General features: G+C 42.6%; 2 protein-coding genes across 4 annotated transcripts in view; both read right to left on the bottom strand.

Moving 5' to 3' along the window:
• The window catches only part of BCAT1 (branched chain amino acid transaminase 1), a 58,632-nt gene extending 55,699 nt beyond the window's left edge, over positions 1-2,933 (bottom strand). Inside the window, exon 1 of one of the 2 annotated variants that reach the window (XM_085049160.1) lies at positions 2,761-2,933. In XM_085049160.1, the coding sequence (XP_084905286.1) occupies positions 2,761-2,769 (9 nt within the window). In that variant the 5' untranslated portion in view covers positions 2,770-2,933. Of the gene's footprint in view, positions 1-2,569; positions 2,633-2,760 lie in introns of those variants that run through there. The other variant, XM_085049161.1, reaches the window with a different exon arrangement.
• A 9,217-nt stretch (positions 2,934-12,150) lies between these two features.
• GOLT1B (golgi transport 1B) lies at positions 12,151-26,344 on the bottom strand. Of its 2 annotated transcripts, none has more exons than XM_085049162.1 (5): positions 26,264-26,344; positions 20,861-20,952; positions 18,933-19,111; positions 16,134-16,215; positions 12,151-14,774 (listed from the first exon to the last, which is right to left on the bottom strand). In XM_085049162.1, the coding sequence occupies exons 1-5, from the start codon at positions 26,286-26,288 to the stop codon at positions 14,736-14,738; spliced, it is 417 nt and encodes a 138-aa protein (XP_084905288.1). In that variant the 5' UTR covers positions 26,289-26,344; the 3' UTR covers positions 12,151-14,735. The 2 variants fall into 2 exon arrangements, with proteins under 2 accessions (XP_084905288.1, XP_084905289.1); XM_085049163.1 differs by lacking the exon at positions 12,151-14,774 and adding an exon at positions 14,782-15,163.
• Positions 26,345-26,472: the final 128 nt, after the last annotated feature.

Consider the following 26,472-nt stretch of genomic DNA (forward strand, 5'->3'; position numbering starts at 1 on the left):
GAACTGGAGGCATCAAGCTGCAAGCATGGGAGTGACTATGAACATGACATATTAGTGTCACATACTACTTTGATTTATGCTCAACTACCACCAGAAGTCAGACTTTTAAGATGAAGATTGGGCATTAATCTCTCCATTACAGCCATTGCTGCAGCTGGATGGCCACAATTCATTATCAAAAGCCACAATCAGTACTGAGTGCCTTGAATTCATAGAGCCCCCGATGGACTTACCCAGCAGCGTGAAGAACATGATGTATCACTGTGCCTATGTGGTGACGTGAACGTGCCAGTCCTCACATCTGTGGCTTCAGAAGGCTGATTGTGCACATTTTACAGAGAGAATTTACCCCTTGGCTCCTTCATTCTGACACAGAAGCTCTTGCCCTCAAGCCTACTGGTAATTTTCAGCATTATACATTCAGCTATGGTTATTCATTTTTTAAAATGGCATAACACAAGGAAGCAATGAAAATAATGTCTATTTCCATTCTTTATAATGTCTATTTCAATTCTTTAGCATGCCCACATCACCTAGTTTGTTTTAAAACGTCTGAATAAATGCAGAACACCTGAGTGTTTACACAGTTAATGAACTGATTTACCTCCTTTCCTAACATTATCCTCCCAGGGATAAATTAATGAGTAATGAAATCCACCTTAATTATTTTCATCTATGAAATTAAACCAAGGATACAGCCTGTAGACTATTTTAGCAAGGTACCAGCTGTGTTAAAGCTACCTAATGACTTTGCAATCTTCTCTTTTACCTATGGCTTTGCAGCATATTTCAGTGCTCAATTTCCATGGGAAAAAATCAGCATATCCACTGGTTCAGACAGAAGTGCTAGGCATGTCAGTAACAATCAGTGCATTAGGTGGACAAGGCAGAGACTGCAGAAACCAGAGGCGTAATTCATTTCTTATACATAACATTAAACAGGACAGAAAGGGAGGGTTGTGGTTGAGCTGGAAATAGTTCAAGGAAAAATGGAGGGCTCTGACTAAACACAGGGACAAGGAAGCAGAAAAATGTTGTTGCTTACTGAAACCGTTATAAACTTATCAGGTTTTACATAAGTAGGGTGATAATCAACTCATAACTTTCTGTACCTTTGATAAAGGCTCTACAAACACACAGTGACAGCCAGAACCCTGGAGAGACGACAGTCTGAACAGATGAGGCAAACAAAGGGTAAAAGGCTCAGACAGTGCTGACTTGCCCAAGGCCACATCCCTTTCAAGTGGCAAGAGTGTCCTTTTACTGCTGTAGCTATTGCTTCCTTCCATGTCTTCTACAGTAAAAAGACAAAGCAAAGGTCGGTTTTGTGCAGGGGAGAAGAACCCAACGAGGTCCAGTGCTGCTTTGAGCAGACGTGTTGGTAGGTCTATGGTTTCCCTGGTACTTGGGATTTTTTGGTAAGGCCATGCCAGAGCACTCCTGACAGGTACTGGAGGACCCTGGAAACTGGATCCATGCCCTCTTTCCTGAACACAAAACAGGCACCTCCGAAGTGATATAAAACACAACAGTCCTTGAGATGCTCCATTCTGTCTCTGAGCATTGTGGCTGGGGGAGCTCTTGGGTATTTCCCCTGAGCAGTGTCAGACCAGTGCTCTGCCATGGCTGGTTGCCACTCTCCAGCCGCAGAGAGGGCAAACGGGGCTCTGAGAGCATGCCAAGGCTCCTCCAGAGGCTCATCCATCCTAGTCCTGCCACCATGAGGAGCAACTGCACCACGGCCAGAGCCACGCAGGGACAGCATTGCTGGATGTGAGGAACACTTGCCATCAACAGCAGAGAGGAGCTGGGGAGACACCTGCCAGTCACATACCTGTTGTGCCTACATTCCATCTGCTGAAGTGACCCAAGGAAAGGAAATAACTCAGCCGTGGTTTTCCTCAGCTGTTAGCTCTGGCATCAAGCTGCAGCTGTGCAGTTCACAGTGAGCCCAGCACAGACCTTCCTCAAACCCCAAGAATTATTGCAGCTGTTCCGCAGGGTGTAACATGGCTGTGATGTTCCCTTGGTCTAATTGAAAAGCACCCGTGCTAACTCCATGCCCTTTGCCTTGATAAGGAAGACTTCTTTTTAATCCCCAGATCAGCCTCACTAAGCAGAAGAACATAAACATGACATTTATAAAAGGATAGTGTCCACGGATGCTGACCTGGCACATTAGAGTTTGCTACCGGCAACTCCTCTTCCTTTAAATAGTTATTTCTGAAATTACTCAAAACCTCTAAGCACATGCGACTGCGTTTTACCCATAGTCTATTTTAGTACAAGGACAGACATAAGAGCTTTAACAAACTCACGGGCATAAAAGGGCTTGATGTCTGCCAGGAGACCATAACCTTTGCAGGTTTTTTTTGGGGGGTTTTTTTTTGTTTTTTTTTTTTTTTAATCATTGAGAGTCCCATAAACAAGAAATTCCCCCCCAAAGGAAATCATACATCTTCCCTCTTCTCCATCCCCCCTCATAATTTCTCTTCCACAGAATTACTTCTTTTCTACACATGCTGTCTGCAATGAAAGAGCAAAGAAATAGGTAAAATCACACACATACCGCCTCTGAATCTCAAACAACAAATCCGTCGGGCACAGAAATCCCTTTCGCAAAGCAGAAATAAACCGGGGCACTTTATTCTGTAAACACAAATCGGCGAGCTACCGATTTGCCAAGGCGAAGCCCCTCGGCTGCTGCGCACCGCCGGAAGGATGGACGAGCGGATTCGGGCAGGAAACCGCTCCGCTTACCTTGATCATGCTGGCAGGCGGGAGGGGGGATGTTGTGCCGGGCTCTCGGCGGGATGGAGCGGGCGGATCGCCGAGCCCCGGGGCGGATATAGCGGCGGAGCTGCGCGGGATCGGGGCGGCCGGAGCGCCCGCTGCTGCTGCTGCTCTGAGTGCCCGGGCTGCGGCTGCTGGGGCTGCTGCTGGTGCTGCTGGTACTGCTGACTGCCAGGGCTGGGGCTGCTGCTGCCGCGCTCGGATTGCATCAGCGGGCGAGGGCGGCGCACGGCGGGGCTCGGGGAGCTCGGCGAGGGGCTGCAGGCCGCCCCGCCCCGCCGCGCCGCGCCGCTCCGAGCCGCGGGCAGCAGCCAGGCAGAGCTCCGCCCGCACCTTTCCCGCCTCACGGCCCGGCACTGGCCCGCGTGGTGCGAGGCGCCGAGCGAGCGGAGACAATTCGCTGCTTGTGCTGGAGTTCGAGCAGGGAGACACGTTCTCCTCAGCCCCGTCTCCCTGAGCCAGCAGTAACCAACTCATGGTTCTCTGAGTCATTTCCTCTGTCTCGCGTCCGACTCGGCTGACACACCAACACCTCGCTGTTATCCCTCCCGCCACTCCGGGCACGGCTGGTCCTCAGTGCCCCAGCACTGCCTGTCCTCAGTGCCCCAGCACTGCCGGTCCTCAGTGCCCCAGCACTGCCGGTCCTCAGTGCCCCAGCACTGCCGGTCCTCAGTGCCCCAGCACGGCCGGTCCTCAGTGCCCCAGCACTGCCTCTCCTTAGTGCCCCAGCACTGCCGGTCCTCAGTGCCCCAGCACTGCCTCTCCTTACTGCCCCAGCACTGCCGGTCCTCAGTGCCCCAGCACTGCCTCTCCTTAGTGCCCCAGCACTGCCGGTCCTTAATGCCCCAGCACGGCTGGTCCGTAGTGCCTCAGCACTGCCTGTCCTTAGTGCCCCAGCACTGCCTGTCCTCAGTGCCCCAGCACTGCCTGTCCTTAGTGCCCCAGCACGGCCGGTCCTCAGTGCCCCAGCACTGCCGGTCCTCAGTGCCCCAGCACGGCTGGTCCGGCAACATCATGCCTTTCCATCAGCATAACACTGGATTGTCCTCTGCAACAGCATATGGTAATATTTCCTAAATATGCTGTTGTGTAAATATTTCCTAAATATGCTGTTGTGTAAATATTTCCTAAATATGCTGGGGCACTGCTGCTAGTGCCCCAGCACTGCCTGTCCTTAGTGCCCCAGCACGGCTGGTCCGTAGTGCCCCAGCACTGCCGCCCGGCACAGGGATGCCCAAAGACCCATTTAGCGGGAATTTGTGGGGCTGCCGGGTGTTTCCCTGCGCAGCCCATGCTGGAGGTGTGGTGGGTACCTGCACAGCTCTGCACAGCACCCCTCTTGCCCTCCCTCCGAGTTCTGGCACCTGGCAGGCAGCTGACCAGCTCCTGAAGATAAAGAATTAATACAGCAGCCTGTCCATTCTGATGCTTCTACCCGTGCTGCTGCCAGTGACACTAATACAAAAAAGACACAAATTTTTAAGAGGACATGACAGTGTAATGTTCACAAAGTGCTTACTTTCATCTTAACTGATTTTACATTTAAGTCTTTTCTTCCTTTCCTACTGTTTTTGTAAAGGTTTTCCCCTTCTGATCTCCTTCAGAGTTGTTGTAGGAAGCTGTTTCATCTCAGTGTGACTGTCAGAAGTGCCAAGTTCAGCTTTGCACGATGTACATAAATTATTCTCTCTTGTACAGTGCCAGAAATTGGTTATATAAGTAGATTTTTGTTCTGCCGCTCGTCTGCCAGGTAAAAAAAGTGCCATTTAATGGATTTACAAGCATTTTGGATTCCAAAGGAACACAGGTAAGCAACACTACCCAAGACACACATTCACATGAACACTGATGTTTCAGTGGCTTTTTAGGAGCAGAGAAGAATGGAGAAAAAAAAACAGGAGGCAGAGAAAGGAGCAAAGAAGCTTCAGACAGATACAACTCATCATCAGGGCACTACTCAGTGCTCATGAGAGCAATTGAAGCCATTCACAGTGAGTTATCTTCAGGTTACAACCACAACGTGGGAGGGAGCAACCAGGCTGGGTCAGGCCAGGGATCCATTTAATTCAATATCCTGTCACTGACAGTACACAATAATGCCTACAGAAGTGTTTAAGAAGAGAATAAGCACATAGAGGCACTTTGCTCCATATGCTCTTCCTACTGTACACTCTTATCCTCAAAGGGTTTGACCCACATCAACTTCCTGCAAGATGAATTCTCTAAGCTTAACAGTTCCTCATGGGTTTTTGCTCTATTAATTTGTTACTCGAAGCTACACCAAATTTAATATTCATCAGATCTTGTAACAGTTCCACAGCTCTGCTCTGTGGAAAAACTCCTAATTTTGCTTCTTTTGAACTTGTCACTTGAAAATTTCAAATCATTCTCCATTTTTCTGATACCGTGAGACTGTAAACACAAATGAGGAGCATTTCGTCCTCTGTATGTCATTTGTGATTTTACAGACAATTGTTGAATCCTCTGTTAGCCACCTCCTTTCTCCAGATGAGGAGTTCTAATTTTTTTTTCTGTTTTGCTATAGAACAGTTCAATAACCTTGATCATCTTTGATTTAGGATGGGTACATGAACTACACAAAACTCTCAAAAAGCAAGTCACCATATTTACTTTTAATTTGCCTTTTCCCCCCTCCTCTATTTCTTTTCATTATAGTTCTGTTTCCTATTTTGACTGTTCATGAGCACTAAAGTGAACTGATCTATTTACGAACTACTTAATTCTAAGATTTCTCTGCTGAAAGGCAACACTTTGTTCATAACCCACCCATTTATATAAATTTAGCCCTTTTTTTAGCTATGTGCATAATTTTATACTTAGACATTATTATGTTATTTTTTCAACAGTATGTTCAGTTTCATAAGATCCTACTGCAGATATCCCTAGTTTGGCTGAATTGTTTAACACCCTTACCCTGAAGACTTTAAATCTCATCAGCAAACTTCGTCCTTTCTCTGTTTGCCTCAATTTCCCATTATCTCAATTACAGACTCTCTCTTCTGTTGCTTATCTCTTACCCAATTAAAGAGAGCAACCATAAAAGCACCTTTCTTTCCTATGAGCCTTTGCTAACAGACTTTATCAAATGCTTTGGAAGTCCATTTAGATCGTATCCATTGGACCTCTACTTCCTTTGAAGAAGTTTCTAGATAAGCAGGTCAGGATTTCCTTTCAGAAAAATCATGCTGAGTCTGCCTCTCTACGGCATATTTATCATATATCTTTTTGTATTTCTCATTACAGGTTGTACATTTTCTCCAGACTCACTTCAATATCCTGAATCCCTCTACAGGGAAAAAAAAAACCAACCAAAAAACAGCTGTTTGAGAACAATTTTACTGTTTCCAGAGCTCAATTTACCAGTCTGAACAATCAGCCTTTTTCCTAAGTTCTCTGCAACATGCTCTACATAGAGATGCATTTCAAGTTCTCCTTAAACTGCTGCCAGCTACTGAGGTACAGAGCAGAATCCATGGCCTGGGCAAAATTAAGAAATAGGAGAAGGAAAGGGAAAGAAGAAAAATTATCTGAACAACAGAGGATTTGAGCAAAGGCAAACCACCAAGTTATCTAGGATATGTAATAAAAAGAGATCTTTGTATTGATCTTTTGCTTTTATTCAGAGCCAAGCTGCCCCAAACTTGCAAATAAAAGTCAGAAAAAGGAGACCAAAACACAAGAGAAGCTGCAGAACTTACTTTAAAAGTTGCATCTTGCTGCAACATCCCAAAACCTGAAGTTGTCTTTAGCAAATGTGCCATACAGATGTATTTTTGCAGGGATAGCTTGCATTACCTCAGTCTAGTTGCAGTTCTTTATGTAACTCTCCAGAAGTTACAGGGCAAAGGACATTAGACCTTTAGTGATTCACTCAGTTGTTTTGATCCATCAATAAGAAATTCCATTTTCTACAGTCTGAATATTTAATTTTCATAAAACATTATTCATTTCAACACTTGTTTTTCCATTAACACCAAGAATTTTGTGAACAGTTGACAGCACTGTTAAACTTTAGAAGTTTTAATGAGTAAATTTTTCACACATATGAGAGAATAAGGTAATTTATATGCTCCGAGTCCAAAGTGTTTCCACAAGTTCTAGCGATTCACAAGGTCAGGAGTTTAAGTCACGCATATTTCCCAAACCAGAGCTGAACAAACTCACCTTCAAGCCATTGAAATACAAGGAATTACTCTTGTGAAAATGAAAAGCCTCTATAAAATAAAGCCAAATGGGAAGTATTGGAAGAAGAAGCTTGTAATTCCGTAATTTAAAGAGCAGGAGCCCTTCTTGATACACTTTCCATGGTTTCCTCTACACCCCTGGCTGTATCCTCTGAAGAGGATAGGGAGAGGGTGGATAGAAACCAGATATTCCATCTAAGAGAAAGCTAGGTTTCTGAGATTTTTTTTTTTTACTTCTAAAATGGCATGAAAACTTCCTGTAGAAAAATGTGGAGAAACCAAATTTGATTCAATCAGAAGGTATCATTTAGACAAAGTCTGTGCTTCAGTTTGATACTGATCTTTTAAAACTTTCAGAGCTCTTTGTAATATAAGCCCTTTTGAAATGTGTTCCAAAGCTATTTGAAAAAAGTAATTGTATCTCTTCCAGAAATACCAGAATATTATGTTTTGATCTTTCTGTAATACTTTATTTCTGCTTTAGCTTTTTTACTAAGACTCAATTTTGTGTAGTTTCTATGACTGCATGTAAGTGCATTGGCACCAATATTTAAAATAAAGAAACATCGACTTTCATCTACAATATTCTTCAGGAAAAACCTGTGTCTGATTTCAGCCACAGAACTAAAACTCATAAGAATGATTAAGAAGGTAATTGCAGGACATTATTTCCTTATGGCTGCCTTGCAGAACTGGGACCATAGCTGTGGAAAGCTTTTAAAGTGAGGGAAAGAAAAAACCCTGATTAAGAATCAGGTTGGTGCTGTACAAATTTCCTAACAGAAAAGGCAAAGTATTATGTAATTATTATATGTATTTATAAAGTATTACATAATTATATGCATATATGTGTTCAGATACGTACAAAATGTTAGGGTGGGATGATTTTTTTAAAATTGTTTTTATTTGGGAGAAGGAGAGGTCCTTTGAAGACTGGTCATTTGGGACTACAACAGAATGATGGGAAAAGCTGATCGTTGCAATTACTAGTCTTCATTTTAGAAAAGGGAAAGAAAGTTGGGATTGCTTGCAGAAACAGAAGGATGAAAGCAAAGCGCCCGGGCCTGTCTGCTTGTGGAAGGGCTCGAGCGGGATGCAAGGTTTCAGGGGATGTGATTTTCAGACCAGCAAGATCTTCTCACTGCAGCCTTTTCTCCCAGCGTTCATTCCCTCGTGTTCATCCTCTCGGTGGAGGTTTTCCCACCTCCCTGGCCATGCCAGCTCCGCTGTGTGCGGGCTCCGTGTAAAACCCATTAGCAGAGTGATCTGGGTGTAAAAAGCCCAGAGAAAAAGGCCGGGAGTAGGAAGCGATTGTTGGAGATGCTGGACGGCGGAAAGCGCCTCAGCTGGCGGCCTCACAAAGAGCACGGGCTGCACAATTACCCTCACAGAAAGAAACATTAAAAACCGGGAGTCGGGAGAGGAGATAAAAGGGAAAGCAGCCACACAGCATCTGACAACCAGGGAAATGCTGAGAAAAAGGCTGAAAGGAAAAGGCCTGCATGCGTGAGGGTAATTGGAACCAAATAAACACACCCCCCCCCCTTTCGTTCCCACCCTCTGAGGGAAACAGTATTTACGCATTCCTCCTAAACAAGCACTTTGTGAATGTGTCACTTATTTCTGCCCGGAGAGGCAAGAAAAACATTGCGCTCCGGGAATTAACCAAGACCTGAGTTTGTCCTCAACATTTCTTCCAGCCTTTTTGCTTTCCAGCTACTCGCCTCAGCTCTGCCTCCTCACGGGGCTCCCCCAGAAGGTTCTGGGCTGCTGAAGCTCCTCACCCCCGTGCTGCCGGCCCACAGCCCTGCTGGAACGGGACAGGTTTCCTTCAGGCCACATCTCCATCAGAGCAAAGTCTTCAAGAGCTTTTAGAGGAGTTAAGGGAGCAGAGGAAGCACCGGGTGGGCAGCCAAAGCCACCCCAGCTGGCTCTGTTTGGGCTTCAGCACCTGGGTCATGTGAATCCTGAGCTCTCATCAAAATCACTGCCCTTCTTCACCTTTTAAAGGGAGCACCAGTGGTCCTTGCCAGCCCATTTTCCCCATTCAAGGTTAACTCACAAAGTTGCTCTCTTGTCCCCCGGTTAGTCAGACCTGCTTAAAAACTGGCAGAAAAGCAAGAGAGGAGAAACAATGTTTTGTGCTGTTGAGGGGGGAAGAAGCAAGTGGAGGATAATTCTCCACACAAGTTCATATAATGATAGAATTGTTTAGGCGGAAAACATCCTTTGAGATCATTGAGTCCAACCAACTTCCAACCCAGCACTTCCAAGCCCACCGCTAAACCATATGCCTGAGATCCACATCCACACTCGTTTTAAATATCTCCAGGATGTTGATTCCACCACCTCCCTGGGCAGCCCATTCCAATGTCGAATCAGTCTTTCTGCAAAGAAATTCCACCTAATGTCCAACCTAAACCTGCTCTGGTGCGGCTTGAGGCCATTTCCTCCTGTCCTATTGCTGGTTTGCCTGGGAACAGAGCCTGACCCCCACCTGGCTACATCCTCCTGTCGGAGAGTTGTAGAGAGTGATAAGGTCCTCCTGAGCCTCCCTTTTCTCCAGGCTAAACACCCCCATCTCCCTCAGCTGCTCCTCATAGGACTTGTGCTCCAGACCCTTCCCCAGCTCTGTTACACAAAGTTGGATCACAAAGTTTGACAGTTAATGATAAAAGCCACTCAGCTGGACCATCTGGAAGATTCCCTGCAATCAAGAAAGATTCCCTGAAATCAAGAACTGCTTGATTTCATTATAAAAACGAAATCAATACTTAAAGACTGACCTAATGTGTGTGTGGGTTTAGTGGTGTAAAACCTTTGGGCCCAAAAAAGCCTTTTATTTCAAAGCAGTAGAATTAACTTGTAGAAATCAATGTGAAATCTTGATTTCTCTGATGTTACTGGAAGAGCTTTGGAGTGCCTGGAGAAAAGGAAGCAGCGAGGCAGCTGGGCTGTGCCAAAGCCTGCTTTCCCGACTTCCCAAATACAGCCCGGCTGCTTCAAATCCTGCCAGCCCAGAGAGGGACTGACATGCAGCATTGCGGCTCTGATGGCGCTCTATAAAAACCTCAACATCCTCTTTGTGCTCTAAAGCTACATTGCGGTTCCCCAGTCTAAATTAAATCAAGCCTAAAAAGACTTCAGAAAGAAGTGCACAAAAAAAATATCAGTCAGGACATTTCAAGCTGTTTTCCAGGTCCCACTTAACTAGCAATAGGTCTCGGAGCTGTTAGCGTGTGCTGGGCTGATTGAAACAAAGATGATGAAAGGTATGTTTTACCTTTGAGTACGTGAGCCGTCAGCACATTACCTCCCGCCCAGGTTTTGCAGGGACACGTGCTCCATGCTGGTGTTCCCAGGGAGCCGGTGATACCCCAAGCCCCCTGGCCCTTCCTGCCATCCCTGGGAATTTCACTTCCTCGTGGCTCGTCCTGCTGGCCCCTGACTGCAGGACCACCATGTCCTGTGCTGCCCAGCTGTGAATCCAACACTTCTATGAAGGATACCCCAAACTGATATGGAGATATATAGGAGATCCACCATATTCCCTGGAAAATTGTACTCAGTGGAAAATGGTGTCTGCCAGAAAGCATACAACAGTACAGATGCTTTTCGGCAAGCACATTTCCAGGCGTGCACTACCTGAGCGGGTAAACTGTTAATTAAAATACCATTAATGACTGGTAACCAACAGATAAATTCATTCCTATAAATAGGTATTGCTCCATATCCCAGCTTATCAGCCGTAACACTTATTCTGATATAACAAATCCCACACCAAATTACCCCACTGCAGCCCTGTCATTTTTCTGTAAATTGTTATATATTTGAAGAAGATGCTTTAGCATATTATTGTGGGGAAATTAGGCTTGGCAAGGGATTACAACAGCTGCAGAATCTCTTTGTTGGGCTGAGCATGAGATCCGGATGCTTTAATGTGCCAAGATCAATACTAGAGGGGCAGAGCTTAGAACAAATGGGCCACGAGGGCCAAGTTCTGCTGGTAAATCAGTCTGGTAATGACATGCCAGTGATGTCACAGCTGGTACTGGCAGGCTGAAGGGTAGAACAGCCAAAGGGAGCCAGGATGCGTCAGCCAGAGGAACAGAGACAGGAGTCCAAGGGCTGGCAGTGACCTCTGAAGAAACAGCTGGGACACACACATTAGCTTTAGGGACATGGACTCCACTTCCCTGCCCGATCATAATCAGGTGATCCAGAAATGCAACAAGTAGATGAATCCGTGCCTTGAACTCTGGTGAGCAGACAATTTCAAGTATGCCATAAAACCTTGATTTTGATATCTGCCCCCAGAGACAAGATTCCTTTCTTTACACTGCTTTTGATAGACTCTAAACTGCATAATGGTACCACATTGTGAGCAGTAACAAATCCAAAGTATTCCTCGTTAATGAATAGCAACTAGTCACAGAAATTAACTGGCCATGAGCTATATATAGATTAAAATTATACCTTGTACCTCTCACAGTTTAACAAATGTAACCATTGATGTGGGTTTTTTCCCTTTTAAATTAGGAAGTGCCAGTTCCTTGGAATACTTACCATAGAAGTGCTTTGGTAAAAATTAGTTGAGAGGCTGGAACTTTGGTCAAGTTAAGCTTTTAGGGTACTGGTACATAGCACCAACACAACACCTCAACAGCCAGTTAAAAGCTTTGCTTTGCTGCTCTACTGCCTCTGGGAAAATGCTCAAAAATGGGCCACAAGCTAGCAGAGCACCACAGAATGGTAAACCTGCTTATCAGGCCACTCTATACAAGATACAGGCAACTCATGGTTGTATCCTTGAACTAGACTAAAAACCTGCTCCAAGATCTATGCACATGCTCTTTTTCTCCTGAAGTTTCACAGTAATCTCCTCAGAAAATAAAGTAGTTCCCCATGTAACTGAAATTTCACATTTTGTTGCAATGTGTTTGAAAACTAGGGGGATGCTTATGTAAAAGGTTTGTTATAAGAAAGGGAGGAAACTTTTCCATTTAAGATTAATTCAAGACATTATTTATTGTAAAAGCTACAACAGTGTAAGACAGCCAAGCAGTAACAGCTTGTACTCATGACCCTCTGGAAAGCAAAACTTGTCAAGAGACTTTTTTAAAACGTGCACACAAAGAGACACAAAGACAAATTGTAGAAAAAGGTACCCATTTATTCAAGGTATGACAAGGATATTTACAGTATTCATTTGCTCAGAATAAGATCCATCCTTACAAGTTTTAAAGCAGCAATTATAAATTACATTTAAAAGGGGAAACATTCCAAGCATGTTTCTGTTAGAGATATTTTTACAAGACAGAAACACTTTAAGGCTAAGTTGTTTTGACCTTTGCTGCCACCCACATTTATCTTGGCAAAACCATCCCAAAGCCATTACCTTGAGGGATAGATTATGCTAAATTCAACATACAATTCTGTTCCCTCAGATGCTTTTCACAACAGTTAATGTGACAAAAAATTGACTTTTGATTTAAAACAATAACTTAAATATAAAAGAGATGATCTGCCTACACCCCAACTTGTCAGAGAGGCAAAAGATCATCCACAGCAACACATTAACCACCTCCAAAAGACATCATCAGCTTTCTTGTTGATGAAGGTACTTCAGCTTACCAAGCAATTTGCTGCAGCCAGAGATCCACAACCATGTGGTGCAATCCACCTTTCCCATCACATTATTTTTCAAGAGAGAAGAACAAAAACCTTCAGGGAGCTGATTTCAAAAGCAAATGATGAACACTGTCTGCTTTAGACAGCACTTGGTTCCCACAGCACAAACTAGTGCCCTACCACAGCAAACAGGACGAGTTAGCTAAGCTGCTGTAGTGTTGTCTCTAGTCACTCTAACACACAACAGACCTATAGGAGCAGTTAAAATTGGATTATCTAAAATGGTTTATCTCTTGAGGTAGAACCCACAAGTCAGATTTACTCCTGTCTGCAAACTGTGACACACATTTGCTTGATAGCAAATATGGCTATTTTTGGTCATTTATAAAACAAACCCACTATTTTTCAGATGTTATTAAATGTAAAATAACAGCTGTTGGTTTTTTTTTTTCTGGATCATTTTGTGCCTGTTTTAGAAGAAAGCAAATTAAATATTGATAATAGTAGATTGTGGCTATTTACACAGTTGCAATGAAAAAAACCATGTTTTATACAAATAAACTTCAGAGCAACTTTCAAAAGGGTTGGCATATGAGGATTCCTTTTAACTTAAAACTTATTTTGGAAAATTCCAATTTTAACTGCAGAATAAAGAAAAAAAACCCCAAAAGAACCCCAGTCATTAGACCTTTAGGCTACACAGCTACTTTTACTACTACATTGGGTAATTTGGTTTAGGATTACATGAAAGGGAAGAGAAAGCTAAAACACAACAGAAACCTCCCCCCTTCCTGCACAAACACAATTCACTGAACGAGCACAGTTTGTTAGGTGAGGACACTGGAACTAAGCCTATTGAAAGTGCACAACGCTGAACATTCCAACAGAAGCAGAAACGTGACCCGTGCTTTAGGAAGGGACATTTATTCCAGGTTAGCCAAGAATCCTCTATAACAAAAGAGTTGTTGCTGTAACCAAGAGAAGTTTTTTGAAGACAACCCAGTAACAAGTTACAAACATATGGAGATTGGCACTTGATCTTTAGTCAGCCCCAGTAACTCAATTTTCTCCCCAGAGATTCACATACACAGAACTTTAGGTTTTCATTTTATTACCGTAAAAAATAAAAGTCAATTTGTAGTTCCAGAGTAAACAAAGAAAGCTTAGTTTCAAACTGTTTAAAAACAAAGCTCCAAATTCTGATAAGTTACATTTCACAGGGTTCACATCAGCACCTCAACCTAATGCATTTTTTTGTGAACTAAGCATATTTTACAAAGTTTTCATGTTAGTGACAAAGGGGCTACATTCTCATCTGGATGCACATGTAACATGGCTCAAGCAGAACAACCTGGAAGGACTACAAGTCAGCTTCCAGAGTTCCCCATGGAGCTCTACATGTTCAGAACCAACATTTAAGACCAAAGTTATTAAAGATTGACCTTTTGCATATTCCGAAACGGAAGGCAAGTACAATCAACTAACATTTGGCTTTGAAACACTAAGATAACAATGTTGTATTTCAGCCACGTATTTACAAAAACGGTTACTACAGAACTGTGTAGGGTTTCCTTTTTATTGTCATAATACACTTATAGATGAATAGTCATCTTGACCTTCATGCAAAGATGCATCTCTTGTTAAACAAGAAGTTTCCTGTTTGATTTTCTGCACTCTGAGGATAGCAAGCAGAGGGTTGGGTAAGTTTGGGTCACCCTTAAAAATGTAGGCCTGTTTGCTCTACTGCACCTTCAAAATAAGGAGGTAAAGGACAGGCACCGTTAATTCCACAAGGGTTCATTGCCTCTAGCATGTTTTCCAAAACCAACAAAAATAGTCTTGAACAGTTGTAACATGGATTATTCCACGACTTTCACCTCTTCGGTTTACTTCCTGAACTCTGGAGTTACTTTCCTAGAAGCATAGTTGCCGAGCTTCTTTTCTAATGTATATTGTTGACTATACATTTTAAATTAAACTGTTATGTAACGAATGTAACAAGCTTTTTCCTTTGTACACAACTTAATCTTTGTGCTGAGTATTCTTCAAAGGGATTTTATAAATAATACAGTAAAAGTTTAGAATCAGTCTTCCGCTCTCTCGTCATTATACCATGTTGTTGCTCTCTCCAACTTTATCTACAAGCTGTGGAAAAGGAGACAAAAAGGTTTTAAGCTGATGACATTTATGTACGGTGAAGCTACTCTCAAATGTTGCTTGCTACTTGCACAGTTAGTATGTGACTGGAAATGAGAGTCAAGTAGTACTCACCGAGGTCTCATGGTTTAGGTTTGTGAAAATCAAAATTCTTACATTGCAATTGTGTTTCTGCATGACATGTTTTTTTCATATAGACATTAACAGTGCAACATGAAGATGCAACAGAATGAGAAAGGAAATAGAAGAATGCAGATAACACTGCCAGCTTAATGGTTAAAACAAAACAATACAGTCTCAGCCACACATGCATTAGTAGACCAAGGAAGATATTTCAACTGACCATTACTGTGGATTCTCTTCTGAGCCTACGTAGGCTTTGAATAAAACATTAACAATTATCTTTTAAAAACAAGATTTAACCCCGTTATGATCAAATTAAATGTGACTAAGATCAATTGACAAATGAAACATTCAATTGATCATGAATTATGAGACACAACTTGGCCTAACTGTGAGATTGGAACAGATGATCTGGAACACTCATTTTAAAAAAGAAGCCTGTATGCATCTAAATTACTCACACTATTAATTTTTAGTAGTAGCTATTCAAACTGTCACTTTCAAAACTAGTATTACAAATGCTTGTGTTAAAATACATACAAAAATTAGCACAGTAAAAGCAGTTGGCTGAAACACCCTAGACAAGCATCTTTCTGGCACCTGTTAACTGTCTTCAAATTCCTGGCCATTTGGTTAAGAAAATGGGAAACTCCATTTGAAAAAAATACAAGTCTTAGTAATAAAAAGATGTAGCCTGGTGCAGTGGACCTTAATAAATATATCTGATGAATGACTATGCATCATGAGAGTTTCTGGGTTCACCATACAAGCTGCAACTTAACACTGAACTCCACTGTTTGCTTTTACAGGCCATTTTCCATAAGTTCACCCAAATACTGCACCAAGAACAGTGTCTTCCTCATTGTGGAGACGTGAGAAGAGGCCCAGGGCAGCAGCAGGATTCACCTGTCTGGTGACCCAGGGCCAACAGTGAAGCAGGAAGAACCCCAATGTTCCCAGTCACAACCCAGGGCTCCTCCCACTTCACTACCCATGAGCAGGGGCACCTTCTGCAAATGTGCCCTTTCGTTGCTTTTACACCCAGAAGTCTCTCCCTGGGAATGAATGTGATGTGTATGGTGCAAGAAACGTACAGGAATGCACTCGAAGTCATTGCTCCAAAGTTATATTTGTGTTATTTTTGATGCATTTCTATTAGTGCTCTATTAGTGGAATAAAAACCAGAACAAGCTTCAATTGTTGCATGAAGTACCAAACACTTACCGAGCTTATACCAGGTAAATTCAAGAGATATCCAAGAACGGGAACTCTTCTAATAAAGCCAACCACCACAGGAAAGAACCCCCTTTAGGTAAAATATCAGAAGATTGTATTAGTTTTTACAATTAAGGTTTACTCATATTGCTATAACATGAAAAAAATAGCAGGTAATTTTTAAACCAAGATTACATAAAATCTTGCAACTCATTAGCAGCACACTTGTTTACCAAATATATCAACACACATTCATTAGAGAAAGGAGAAAACCAGGAAAGAAATGGTGTATTTTTAAATGGATTTAATTTCCTTCATAGCTGGCAACTCTCAGTCAGCTCATCAAAAAATAACTCAAGCGAGAATACCCAACTTAGTCAGCAAAACTGATTTCTCAAAATTAGCATACATATTTGGATATAATTCCTCTTTATATTATAGAAAATACATTCAAGACCCAATGTAGAAACAAGTGAAGTTAGTTCTGAGCAATTAAAACCATGTATGGTACTCTTTAACTACAGAAAATGAAGCATGACAGAGTTGTGTATTCATTTAATCCCAAATTTTAGTCAGCGGTTTGAATCATGATCCAGGGGACGTTGCCTGGCACAGCTGCTATGGTGTAGCCCCTGCACTGTCCACTTAATCTCTGCAGCAGAAAAACAAATTTTCTGTGGCAATATCTCAGCTGTTTGCAGCCAGCTGGTGGCATTCCCAGCAATCTCATGTTGAGCATTCCCTGCATGGAATAACGATTAATGTGCAATGTGGCCTCAGCCGCAGAGGAACAGTGAAGTTTCACAAGTCATCACCCTCTTCAACACATTGCTGAGAACTATTGCTCAGTAATATCAATATCAATATCAACAAAGGGGGTTTTTGAGTTTGTTGGTTTTTGGTTTTTTTTAATGACTGGATCATGTCAGCAGCCCAGTAAATTGTGATGCAGGACACACAAACCACTTGTAACAGATCAAAACAACTGCTGTATCCAAGAATAAGGAATTGTCATTACAGGAAGGATAATACTGTCAGCCATAACTCTGCATGCCTATAATCTGAACAAGGCTCCAAAAGCACCTTAGATTACAACAACTGTCCCATAACAGCCAGGGCAGTTTTCTGCTATGCAACCAAGCAGCAGGATCCTGAGGAACTGTATAAAATGATGCTTGAGGAAAGACATCATTTGTAATTTCTTCAGAAAAGAGCAAGTTACTGGCAGCATGATGATGGTTGAACAGAACAAGATTGAAGCAAAACAAAAAGCTTTGCCTGAAGTAGTCAATAGCCAAACTTGTAGCAAGGTGTTTAGATTCTATCAGCTATTAAGCACTGAAAAAGGTGGTCACAGAAATCATGGAATCATCAAGGTGGAAAAGACCTTTAAGATCATTCAATCCAAACCACTGGTGTTGTTTTAAATTAAAACAGATCAGATAAACATTCACACTTGGAATTATCCATGCCTTGTTGATACCCTCCAGGCTAAGGGATAGTCCTAGAGACAACTATCCATCTTTCATAAACCCCTCAACATTATTTTGCCCTGCTAGCCCGGGGCTAGCACCACTAGATAATCCATAACCATACGTACTTAGACATAATTTATAACTCTTTAGGGATCTTTTAAAAAGAGGGTGTTTTGTTGGAAACACATTCTACTTTGTGCTGGCTGATTAAACCAAGCACTATGTGCAAGAAGTGACAATGTATTCAGTGAAATACTGTGATTATCAAAGCACTTGCAGTGGCAGAATTCAGAGTAACGCAGAGTAGAACAATAAGAAATACATTAAACCCAAAAAATTCATTTTCTGAAAGTTCACTGTCTTCAGTAGAAGTCAAGTTCAGGTGTTTTTTTTTTAAATAAACATTTTATCTAAATACCAGATTAACATACAATTTTACTGAGTACAAAAAGAGCTCCATGAAAACAGTGGTTTCACTTCGATTAACAGGAACAGTATTATTCAGCCATTCGCTGAACAATTCAGGGTCTGAAACTTGATCAGTAAGCATTTAGTGAAACAATCTGCATCAGGACAGAAGTCCAGGAACAGCTAGAAGCCTCCCTTTCTACTTTTTCACATCTTTTTTGCTTTGTTCTGTAGGGAAGCATAGAACTTCAACCATGGAAATAAAGATAAAAATATAGATATCTATGCAGGTTGCAACAAGTCAAATTATTTTACTATTACAGTTGCATTTATGAAGTACTTGAATGACACATTGTGAAAGCTATAACATGATTGCTGATTAAAAAATTAGGCTTTCCATTTTTCCTTAACTCAGTCAAGGTACTGCTAACCCAAACCAGCAGTTCTGACTCTAAGGCACAAGTGTAATGAAACCTGACAAAAACCATCTTTTCCCTGGGCTGCCGTAGTGATGAAATGGTAAGGTTACAAACCTAGGATGGTAGTGACTAAATGTTTTGCCCTGTTTGTTAAAGAAAAGAACACACTCCCCACCAAAAAAAGTACCAAGTATCCCCCTTTTCCATGAGGAAATATTTAAACTTTGCACTAAGAATTTGGGCTCCCACATATTTTGAAGCTTTACAAGCCTTTGGTTAGACATCAACATTAACAAAATCACTTTGGTATGTGCCTCACAAACATTAGCATACTAGAGGTCTTGGAAAAATACTTATCAACTTGTAAATAAACAGTTTCATATAAGATCTGTCAAAAAGGAACATTTAGAGGATGCTGCTTTGTCAACTCTAACACAGAAACACTACACAAATACATTTATTCCTAGATACAGCAACATAGAAAGTTACTTTCAAACATGACTTACCTGAATAATAGGAAGAACCCATAAATTTCAAGGATCATTCCTATCAAAGGCCAACCAATGAGAACTATGAGCACACCACCCAGGAAGAAGCCTGTTGCTTTCATTTTGTGTTTTTGAAAGAAGAATCTAAATGTTCTTTCTAAGCCAATAACAAAAGACAAGCCAGCCACAAATAAAACCTAGAAAAGACAAAACAAACCAAAGAAAGAAAATAGCTAATCATGTTCCCAAGTACAGGATGTAAACATATATATATATTTTACCAAATTAGACTGCTTTTCTTGCACAAGTTCTTTTAATACCAAAAGACAGACAGTGAGAATGAATTTACTATTGTTTTTCTTTTGTAAGGTCCATCTTGAAACACTTGTAGCTCTCAGCTGCTTAAAAGTAAAGAGTCTACCCTTTGTGGTCTCTGCCAAACACACTCCAGACAAAAGACCTGCTGACAACAGTTGTTTCTGCCCTGTCACATATGTACAATCTTTACCACGAGTGGTGCTGAAGCTTAGTACCACCGACAGCAAAGGTTCCTAAAAACTAGGAACACACATAAAAGCACCTCTGTTCTGTGCCACTGACATCCTCAGCAGCTTGTACTGATCTACTCATAGTGCAAAGGCAGAGAAGGACAACAGCTGAACAGCATCAGCAGTCTTTTACCGGGTAGAGCCTTTTTACTGTTTATTTGTTCCACGATAGACTGAACACTGCCACACTAGTCCCAACTAGTTAGAACTATTTCTAGTGTCCTGCAGCAACAGGACTGTTAATTATTTCACCTTGTAAGCACACATCTGGGCAACATTTTTGCTCAGAAAGCGACAGTATCTCAGATTTTACAGAAGATTGTTTGACTCAAGCTTCAGTTTTGTATAGTCTTTAATAAATCATGTTTTTTTAAACCTTCTGCCCTTTCTGATATAATTTTTAAAAAAAAAAAAAAAAACCTCTCTGCAAGGATACAGTACTTTTTCTTGCATTATCTTTGACAATGAAACAGTCTGTCATTGTCTCTTCCTACCTACATTTTCACAATTTTCCCTAAACAGGATCTTGTATTTCCACCTTACATTAGGAAAAGAAAAAGTAAGCATTACTTCATTTTTCACTCTTCCACTGCACACTTGATTTGATGGTTCATAGCAATGCTTCAACTAATGCACCGAAATTCAAACACACAATTTTATATTTCCCTTCAGTGAATCTCACGATTTGACTCAGCTGCCATGAAATGAAACTGATTTGTTGTGATGGCAGACTTATAGGCATCAGCAAACGAGAGGGTGAACCTCTACCAGGCTGTGCTTTGGCTGGCTGGCAAAGCTGAGAACAGCAAAGGCACAGAGAGTATCACATGTAGAAAACACCCTGTCATTTTATATTTGGATTGGAAATTTTGTGTACCAGAACTAGGATGTATTTTCTGTGCTGCTTTGAGCAACAAAATCGATTTGGTAAAAGCTGAAGATACCAAATCTCTCTTTTATTAAGGGGGTCTGGCTCTTCTAAACCCAGAACTGTCAGCAATTCATACTTCTTTCTTTCCTCATACAGCACTGCAAAGCTGCATTTGCTAGCACATACTTATTGATTCTTATCCAAATACATACTTAAAAATGACAGTTATCTTACAAGATCACAAAGAAATCCTATTTGCAGCAGTAAACTGTGGAACAAGCTGCTTCTTGTCTACCAACATCCCGCAGGCCTGACCTGAGGTATGATATTCACATCAGTGTGAGCTGTTCTAACCTCAGTCAGGAAAAATGATTCACTCCTATCACTGAGCACAACTCCTCCTTTATACCAAATCACCACAGTAATCTTTGTCATGCAGCTTCAAACTGATAACATACTGTTCTATTTTTAGTTTATCTTTAACAGATCACATACTTGATTCTACGCAGTGAAATAAAGGCACTTACATTTCCAATAGCCAAAAGAGCTTTGTCAAAGAAGAGTATCATTCCAAAGAAGAGGAAAAACACTCCAAAGCCTGTTAGTCCCATTCCAATCTCTGAAAAAGAAGCAAATTTAGGCATGTAACAAAGCATGGTAGCAAGAAAAAGTCATGCATAGAAGTTGGGAAAAAAAACTTGAAACATCCAATCTAAAGAAATTTTAAATTTAGAAACTTCCCTGATCATACAAGTATTGTAAATCTTATAGACACCAATTACTTCAACATCAGTCAGATCTTTGGGAGTTGCTTATCAAAAAAGTCTGTATTTGGAACTGAAATTGAATGCAACCAAAAACAATTATGCATATATACATATGGCAAAGACATACATCCCTTTTGATTTATTGCTAGTATGGAGGAAAGGATTGTAAAGGGATAATGAAACTCTGTTTTCCAGATTAGATCAGTTGGTCAGTGCATGGTACAAATCAACACCAAGCTTGTGGGTTTGATCCCTGTATGGGCCATTCACTGAAGAGCTGGACTCCATCCTTGTGGGTCCCTTTCAACTCAGAATACTCTGGGATTTGCAGATCTTATCCCATTATCTTTACCACAGTAATGTAAGTACCCTGGTCCTCTCCATCCTCCTGAGACCTCATATTCCATCTCCTGTAACCTTGCATAGCAGTCCCACTCCCCCCAGCTTCTGGATGGAACACAGCTTGGATGAATCCTGCAGGACTTTTCCAAGTTACACATGTGTTGAAAGCTATCAAACACTAGCCTGGGTCTCCAGACAGTTGCCAGTTTTCACAGAACTAGCAGATACTGAATATTGAGGAATTGATGTTCAATTATATTTTTCATGCTTCATACTTCATTTTCATGATTGTTAGACTTGCATTATACATAGATACAATATCTCTAGACTGCTAGTGTTGCACAGCAATTTCATTTTATCAATTTTTTCATTTTATTATCTTAATTTGCAAGTTTTTTAAAGTACTTTTTGTACTTAATATATCTGTTTATATTGTGGACTGGGCGGTGCTGGGTTAACAATTGGACTCAATGCTCTTAAAGGTTTTTTTCCAACCTAAACAATTCTATAAACTTTGAGTTCTGCAAAGGATGATCGAGAAATACTGGGAAGGCAAGAGTCCGATGGAAGGTTTGTGTGAGAAACCAGGCAAGAAATATCAAGCCATGATTAAAACTACCATTTGGCAATAGCCTCTAAAGTACCTTGAAGACTGCTCTTAGAATTACATCCTGCTTTTAATTTTAAATCTCTAAGGCCTTCCTTTGACTCTCACACAGACTGAATGGGATAGAAAAACCAGGAACAGCAGCAACACAGCTGCAAAAATACCTGCATTTATGATTGCTTTCCCTGTGACCAGAGAATTTAGAAACCTATAATATACAAATACAGCTTAGCAAAACCAGCCCTAATACTATAAACGGGCTGGCAGCCCAGTATGTGCCTGTATATATGGGTAGTTTGAAGTTCCAAGTAGTTTTGCATAGCCTGTCCTGAAACAAACAAAAAAACACACCCACAATCACAGCCTTCACTGCTATTGTTGGCCAGATTTACCTAAATATATTTTAATTGCAGTTTGGACTGCAATGTAGATGTAGTTGGTCGTTTGCTGTTGCTTGATGAGCTCGGGAGAAAAGGAGATTAATTCTGCCTGTTTCAGGACTTCCATTTAGTTACTGGAAATAAATTTCAAAACAGCTCAAAGAGTTTTGTTCCAGCAACATTCCACTCCCCAAACTTCTGTGAGGGTTTGGCTTTCAGCAAGCCTGCAGAGCACATGGTGTTAGACCTCTAGTTCTATACTATTGCCTGCCACTTTAAACTGTTACTAAGAGCATTTTAACACCCCACAATCAAAACCACTAACTAACGCAATACAATCAATTTACTACAGGCACTCTCTATGCTTGTTTACAGGGAATACTGGAATTGCAAATTGTATTTTCAATGGATCTGCTGACTGAAGGCAATATAACAATTGCAACTGCCCTTTTCTCCAGTACTCTTTACTCCAGAAGAGCAGAAACAATCTGTATTCTGGATGGAAAACACTTGGAGGCAGGACTCCAGAGGAATTACCAGCTGCCAGCAAGATAAGTATGCAGTCCTGGGAAGTGAGTATTCACTCCTCCCGCAGACACAGCACAAGGTATGGAGCTGGCAAGGAGGCAGAGGCCAACTCCCAACAGCTGCTGCAATCACAGCTCTGACACTTCTCTAATCACCCGAAACGGGTTTGCAATCACTTCTGCCACAATGGGTTCTGATTCACTTCAGAAGTCACCCATATTCTCTGGTTAGTGGAGGGGAAGGGAAAAAAGAGAAAGGAACGTTATTCTCATTATCCCAAAATAACTGCTGGAAGATGAATGGTCCAGGACTATTATCTTCTGGTGCTGATACCTCAGTGGAGGGTGTTACTGACTTGATTCATATCAGAATCTGGAAATATATTATACCTACTGTTCATAGAGGAAGGAAAATTTTGGCATTTTGTATAAAATCTTTTCAACAACAAACTATGAATATTTATAGAGGGAGCAAACTATTTTTAAATGCTTTCTCCTGTGCCAGAAGAGCTTTCCCACATTAGTCAAATACAGCATATCAATGCCTAGAAATGTGGAAACATACATTAGGCATGTTGCATTTATTCTGGATTATTGTGATTTCCTGAGACAGGGGAGCAAAGCTTCATCAATGTTTCCCCAGAAATTCCATAAGCTGTTCAGGAGTATGCAGCACTGTGTCAAAACAGCTTAGTAGATATTAAGATTCAAAATTAAGATACAATGCTTGTGAGAGATCACAGCAAACAATCCACATCCCCAGTCTTTTATTTTGCACTGCATAGTGCAAAGTAAAATGGAATTGTGCACTATAGGCTCTCAGAGGACAAAAAGTAATAGAGTTTATATTCAATGTATTACTATTATTTTGCTAGCACTATTTTTTAGCATTGAAAATTTAATTTCGGAAAAGCTAAGTGCATTCTTCTGCAATTACTGGTGGTTCATAACACCATTCAATGCACCACTTAAAAATTACATTCCAGACTACAGATGCAAAATTAACTTTCCAAACATCAACCAATGCAGTGGCTCTCTCCAGGTATTTATCACACTATTCCACCAGTGACTCTGTGGCTAACTCTGTATTTTTCCAGACAGCAGTGAGTTTTAAAATATCTGATGAACTATGTTCTGAATTTCAGAAAAACTCAAAAAAACACAAACCTCTTTAAACCCCTAAATGCCACAGTATTTTATTTACTACTTTTGTCTCTGACAGTTAAAACCAACAGTCTTAACATTGGAAATAGCTGAAGGTTCTACATGAGGAATTAAGAAAAACAGTGAGTTTCTTTCTGAAGAGATTTTTCTTTTCTGCCCAGTGAATATTTCAGACAGGAAGTTAAGGAAAGGGTAAAAGCAAAGCCCACACGGGTTTAATCAATCAGAAATCTAAAAATTAAACCCAAGGGTTAGTACCCATCCCAGTAATAGCACAATATTTGAATAGCTCAAGAAATCATTGACCCTGAATGCTGCTAATGTCTTCATCCTTGGTCTTAACTGGCTCTCCAATACCTCCATTTCCAGTATCCTGCTGTCAAACTTAGTTATTTTAACTTTTTTTCTACATTTTTCACACCCTCCTTCATAACTGATGCTGAGGCGCTTATCAGGCAGACTTGTTTCCTTCTGTGGCAATCCTAGCAGAGATGCATCATACATGAGATGGTAATTTAAATCAAAAGCCTAACGTTGTCCTTGGCCTTGCAGCTTAAGCTGTTATCACGGGATCACAGTTGTTGGGGCTGGAAGGGACCTCTGGAGATCACAGAGTCCAACGCCCCTGCCAAGGCGTGGTCACCTGCAGCAGGAATGTGTCCAGGTGCGTTTGGAATGTCTCCAGAGAGAGACACTCCACATGTTCCCCAGGCAGCTGTTCTATGGCTCTGCCACCCTCAACAGAAACAACTTCTTCCTCATGTAGAGGTGGAACTTCTGTCTTTTAGTTTATGGCCACTGTTCCTTACCCTGTTGCTGGGCACCACTGAAAGGTCTGGCACTGTCTTCTTGGCACTCCCTTTGAGATACTTATATGTATTAAAAAGGTCTCCTTTCAGTCTCTTCCAGAATGAACGGGCCCAGCTCCTACAGTCCCTCCTTACATGCTCCAGACCCTCATCATTTTTGTGACCCTCTGCTCAACCCTCTCCAGTAGCTTCTTGTCTTTCCTCTACTGGGCAGTCCAGAACTGGACACAGCACTGCCGACTGGCCACCCCAGGGCAGAGCAGAGGGAGAAGATCACTCGCCTTGATCTGCTGGCCACACTTCCCAACGTGTCCCAGGATCCCACTGCCCCTCCTGGCTGCAAGGACACACTTACAAACTTCTGAACTGCAATTGCTTTGACCTCTATTGCCAAGTACTTCAGTGTAAATAAAACTATGGCCACATACAAGTATTTTTACTTTTTTTTTTCACTTCAACGTCTTGTCCTCACCTTGGAGCCACCTCAGTGTCACCTGCATCTGTTTGGTGTGGTACCAGCAAGAGCAGCACAGTAAAGCTATTTACACATTTACCAGTGTTTCCAGACCACTGATGTCCACACGGAAGCACACGGGAAGAGTCGAGCTAAGTGTAACTTTGTTTACCGTTCAGCTTTCATTCATTCATTCACAGTGATCAGACAAAGTGCAGCGGGTACAAACGCACAGAGGGGCTAAGTTAGATATTAGGAAGAAATTCTTCCCTGTGAGGGTGCTGAGGCCCTGGCACAGGGTGCCCAGAGAAGCTGTGGCTGCCCCTGGATCCCTGGCAGTGCCCAAGGCCAGGCTGGATGTGGCTCTGAGCAGCCTGGGGCAGTGGCAGGTGTCCCTGCCATGGCAAGGGTTGGAGCGAGATGAGCTTTGCGGTTCCTTCCAGCCCAGGCCATTCTGTGATTCCTCTACTCCCCGGCACAGCACGCCGAGCACTCGGAGCTCCACAAAAACGCCGGCCGCGCTGGCGACAGAGCTCTCCTAAGGGCGAGGGACCTGCCGAGCGCTCCACTCTCCACTCTCCATCCCCTTTCCCTTGCCGTGCTCCCCGCCACCGCACGGCACCGGCACCGCCGCGGCTCCGCTGCAGGGATGCGGCCGAGCGAGCTACCCCCGCCCCGCTCCGCTCCCACCGCTCCGCTGGCTCCAGCCGGACTCCCCAGGCCCAGCCGGACCCCGCTCGGCCGCTCCCGGAGCCCCCGCCGCGGACAAAGGGGGCGGGCCCGGCGGGCCCAGCTGCCCCGGGACCCCCGGCCCCCGCCGCGCCCAGCCCCGCGGCGAGCGGCCCCTGCCCGCCTCCCCCCCAGCGGCGGCAGCGCTTACTCTGCGTGTCGGACAGGGAGATCATGGTGGCGGCGGGCCGGGAGCGGAGCGGAGCGGAGCGGGACGGGCGGGAGCGGCGGCCACGTCTTCCGGAAACACGCACCCCGCCGCATGAGAGGCGCCCGCCGATTGGACGCGCCCGCCGCCAATCAGCGGCCGCCTTCTATCGCCGCGCTGGCGCGGCATCCCTCCCGCGGCCCGCGGCCGGC

The sequence above is a fragment of the Lichenostomus cassidix genome, chromosome 1Aa (assembly GCF_008360975.1).
Source record: "Lichenostomus cassidix isolate B80296 chromosome 1Aa, HeHo_3.0, whole genome shotgun sequence".
Taxonomy (NCBI): domain Eukaryota; kingdom Metazoa; phylum Chordata; class Aves; order Passeriformes; family Meliphagidae; genus Lichenostomus; species Lichenostomus cassidix.